The 4,017-nt window shown below is 54.5% G+C and overlaps 1 protein-coding gene across 1 annotated transcript in view; it reads right to left on the reverse strand.

Annotated features, from left to right (window-relative positions):
- ST8SIA3 (ST8 alpha-N-acetyl-neuraminide alpha-2,8-sialyltransferase 3) overlaps positions 1-2,173 on the reverse strand; it is an 8,370-nt gene extending 6,197 nt beyond the window's left edge. Inside the window, exons 1-2 of the mRNA XM_034995892.1 lie at positions 1,896-2,173; positions 372-494 (exon numbers count right to left, since the gene is read on the reverse strand). Of these exons, the coding sequence (XP_034851783.1) occupies positions 372-494; positions 1,896-2,074 (302 nt within the window). The 5' untranslated portion in view covers positions 2,075-2,173. The remainder of the gene's footprint in view (positions 1-371; positions 495-1,895) is intronic.
- Between the last annotated feature and the right edge of the window lie 1,844 nt (positions 2,174-4,017).

The following is a 4,017-nucleotide window of genomic DNA, read 5'->3' on the forward strand; positions in this document are numbered from 1 at the left end:
TTTATTTATTTATTTATTTATTTATTTATTTATTTATTTATTTATTTTTAGTAGATGGCTTTGGCAGTGTTACCCATGCATGTTAACTACAAATCATTGTTCTCAATTAAGCCCAAGTTAGGGTGGATATTGGAAATACCTTTTTCTCTTCCATTCAGTTGGTCTTCTTGATGTTTTCTTTTTATGTGAGTGCACTACATACATAAGAAAGGGTTACCAATCAGCCTTTGTGCAGTCAGGCCAAGAGGACAATGCAAATAACACCTGAGGGTGGGGGATAGATTTTCGTTGTTTTGGATCACTTTGTTTTGTTTTGTTTTTTGAACTCCAGAATTCAAAAACACCTTTCAGACCTTTTCCCCCTATCCTACCTTTGATGTAAAAACGCTGTCCGATTAAATGTCCACTTAGAAGGTTTCTCTTGGAGTTCGTGGGTCAGAGAATTCGTAATGGGCACAAATGACGGATCTAGAAACTTCAGCGCAAACTGTGACCTGGAGAGGAGCATGAGTACACAGACAAAAGTGCTGGCCTCAGCTAGGGGAAGCCAAGGTAGCCATTAAAGCCCAGGCGACTTGGGGGGGAGGGGGGCACCTGGCGCACGCACTGACTCCATCCCGCCTGAGCCTCTCTCATTTGGTCCACTCTCCGCTCCCACACACACCCAGGGGCAAAAAGAAAACTAGGGAAATCCGCCTCCATTGTCCATCCCTCCCGGTGCGGGAGAGACCATAAAATGGCCGTCTCGCGGAGAGCAGGGGCGGGAGCCCGGCGCACTGCTGGAGCCTGATGCGCCGTGAGGACCAGGGAGTCAGCACCGCGGACAGCGGCCGTGCCTCCGCTAGTCCGACCCGCGACGCCCCGGCTGTCCGGGTGAATTGATTTTTGGAGAAAGGGCAGAGGAAACCGGAGACCCAGGGGAAAACTGGGGGGTGGCTCCTCCCTTAACCTCTTACTTCCCGAGCCTAGTCTGGCTTTACTCCCTGTCCCCTGACTGGGGACCCCCGGAGGCCACAGGCCACCTCCACTCTTCTGCCCGCGGACGGGTGGAGGGGGGGGGCTTCTCTAGGTTCCGCACCTCCGGCCCGCTTGGACCACAGGTTGCAGATTGTATTTGACACCTGCCCCTCAGGAGGTCCTCCTAGGAGAGCTCCTAAATGTCACTGGTAGAGGCAGGGGTTCTCGATGAGCTGCGCCAAGCTGCGTCTGGCTCTTTCCCAGTCCAGCCCCTCGCCCGGAGGTGAATTGGACCTGGGGCGAGGGTAGGCGGCCCTTAAGAGGCTCGCTTCCCGCAGAGGGCGGAGGAATTGCAGAAATCCCGGAAAGGGGTGGGGGTGGCAGCGGGGGAAAGGATCGAGGTAAAATACCCCAGGGGCTTCAGGAGAATAGACCCGCGGCATCATTTGATGGGGTGGGGCGTGGGGGAGAGGAGTGAGGACAGCGCAAGGGGAGTCCAGCGCCTGCGCCATTAAATCGGCCCTGGACCGCCGGGAGTCCGGCCGCGGAGTCTGCGGACGTTGCACCGGGAAGGCGCTCACCTCACGCACGTCCATCTCCCGGTTCAGCGCCCCCTCCTCCCCCTCCCCCCCCCACACCTCGCCTCTCCCTACATCATCATTCTCCTTAAACCCTCCCCCCATTTTTGAAATGGGGGAAGGGATGCCGAGGAAGAATACGAGAAATGCAATCACATCGATTAGGACAACGGCTTTTAGGGGCTTTGGGTTAAAAAAAATAAAGGAGAGGGGGAAGGGAGAATCAGAGAGAGGAGTGGAAGGACCACGCAATTATCTTGCCCAAAGTGTCTCAGAGAAGCCAAAACACCACCCTGTTATCTCCCCCCCCCCCCAATAAACCAGATACCCGAGGGCGCTCAAATAGAGGCCCGCACTCACCGGAATCCCGCGTGGAACATGTACATTCGGGGCGCTCCTGGGTTGGCGTACTTGGGAGTGGTGAAGATGTTCTCCTTTTTCAGGGACACGTAGCTGATGAGCGATAAAATCAGCAGGGCGACGCTGAGCATGACCAGTCCCAGCACACTGGCGACCCGGGCCATTTTGCAATTTCTCATCCCGGGCTGGGCTGGGATCAGGGGAAGCAGGGAAATCGGTCCATTGAGCGACCAGCAGCTCGCTGGCGTGTCAGTGTGTGTGAGTGTGTGTGTGTTCGCGCGCGCGTGTCAGCGTGTGTGGCGGGGGAGGGGGACCGGGCAGGGGAGCCGCGGAGGCCCGGGGGGGGGGGGGGGGGAAGGGCAGGAGCCCTAGAGAGAAGCCGACCCCCAAGGCAGGGCCGAGCGGGGCCAGGAGGCTGGCAGGAAGATGGAGGGTCTGCGCGGCGGCGTGGCGAAGGAGCGCGCCGCGCTGTGCGTCCCCGGCCGCCTGCTCAGGCTCCCCCGCGCGTTTCCAGCGAGGCTGCCATCTCCTCCGCCGCCTGTAAGATAAATGTGATTGGAATAATGTTACAGTTCGATCTAAGCACAGGATTTAATTAATGAACTCTAATCTCCCAAATAAGCAGGGGGAGGGGCAGAGAGAGAGGAGGGAAGAGGGGTGGCAGAGGGAGGGAATTGAGGCTGGAAGGCTGCAGCCCACGTCCACGGCTTCCCCCGGTGAGGGTTCGCGCGAGGAGGTGCCCGTGGCGAGACAGAAGCCCAAACTTGTTTCAACCGACCGTTCATTACTTTATATATTACAGGATAGGGTGATAAACAACTGGACTTGCTGTCGTGGAGGCTATACACCAGCTGCGAGCTTCTCCTAGAGGCAGAGTGGTTTTAGGAAGACAGACATTTAAAAGCTTCTCTCCTCATCACTGAGGCACCGCCCTGGGCCCCACAGGGTAGCACGTGCCCCAGCAAGCCAGCACCCCAGCCAAGAGGCCCTAACAGCTGCTGGGCCAGCCTGCCTTATGAGCGCTTAAAACCTCCCTAGAATTTTCCAGAATCTCTCCCCTATCCACTTCCTATGCCCACCACATACCTTGTTTCTCTCTAAAGGGTGGGCAGTGCCTAGCACAGTTGTGAGGTGAGCTGTGAGTGTGGAGGGCCTGGCTTCTCCTTCCCTGTCCTTGTCCAAGCACACAACAAGTGGTCAACTGGGCAGTGCCCCTGAGTTGACCAGGCCTGGAGCAATTCTCCCTCATTTAACTCTACACTGCCCAATTTCCTGACCCATCCCTAGGGCCAGGTCTTGGGGATGGGCCACTAACTTGGCCCTGTGTGGCCCAGAAGCTGAAGGCATTATGAACTTCATAAATACACAGAACTCTCTCTCTCTCTCTCTCTTTTTTTTTTTTTTAAGACTTTATTTATTTATTTGACAGAGAGAGACACAGCAAGAGAGGGAACACAAGCAGGGGGAGTGGGAGAGGGAGAAGCAGGCTTCCCGCAGAGTGGGGAGCCCAATGCGGGGCTCCATCCCAGGACCCTGGGACCATGACCTGAGCTGAAGGCAGATGCTTAACGACTGAGCCACCCAGGTGCCCCCAGAACTCTCTTTTGAAGGAGCCTGAGAACAAGGTAAGAGAGGCTGCCTCTGAGGGTGGAAGGAAAGCTCACTAACACTTTGTATTGCTTGACCTTCAGTTTGTTTCAGAATATTCATATGTTGCCTGTTCTAACACCCATTGGAAATAAAAATTAATCCATTTTCAGTCAGGCTGCTGGATTCTCAGAGGCAACCCTCATGTTTCTTGAGTTCTGTTCTTTGCAATTAGCTTGTGGCTTCTTCCACCCTAGTCCTACCCTTGGCCTGGTCCTCCCAATACTGGTCCATAAGCACTAATGAAAGAAGCTGGAGGTGAGACATTGGCCTCTGAGAACTTTTCCAATAAAGAAAACTCATACTTTCCAAGGTGGTTATGATTTATTTCTCTCCTGAACTTCTTGTCTGTGGACTTCAGTGGACCTGATGTTATGGTCTTTCTGTGGACCTCAAATTCCTCAAAGGGGTGAACTGCTGGACTATGAACTTCTATAAAGCCAGGGCCATATCTTCTTCCTTGCTGTTTGCCCAT

The sequence above is a fragment of the Mirounga leonina genome, unplaced genomic scaffold, assembly GCF_011800145.1.
Source record: "Mirounga leonina isolate KUSES-001 unplaced genomic scaffold, KU_Mleo_1.0 Mir_93, whole genome shotgun sequence".
NCBI lineage: Eukaryota > Metazoa > Chordata > Mammalia > Carnivora > Phocidae > Mirounga > Mirounga leonina.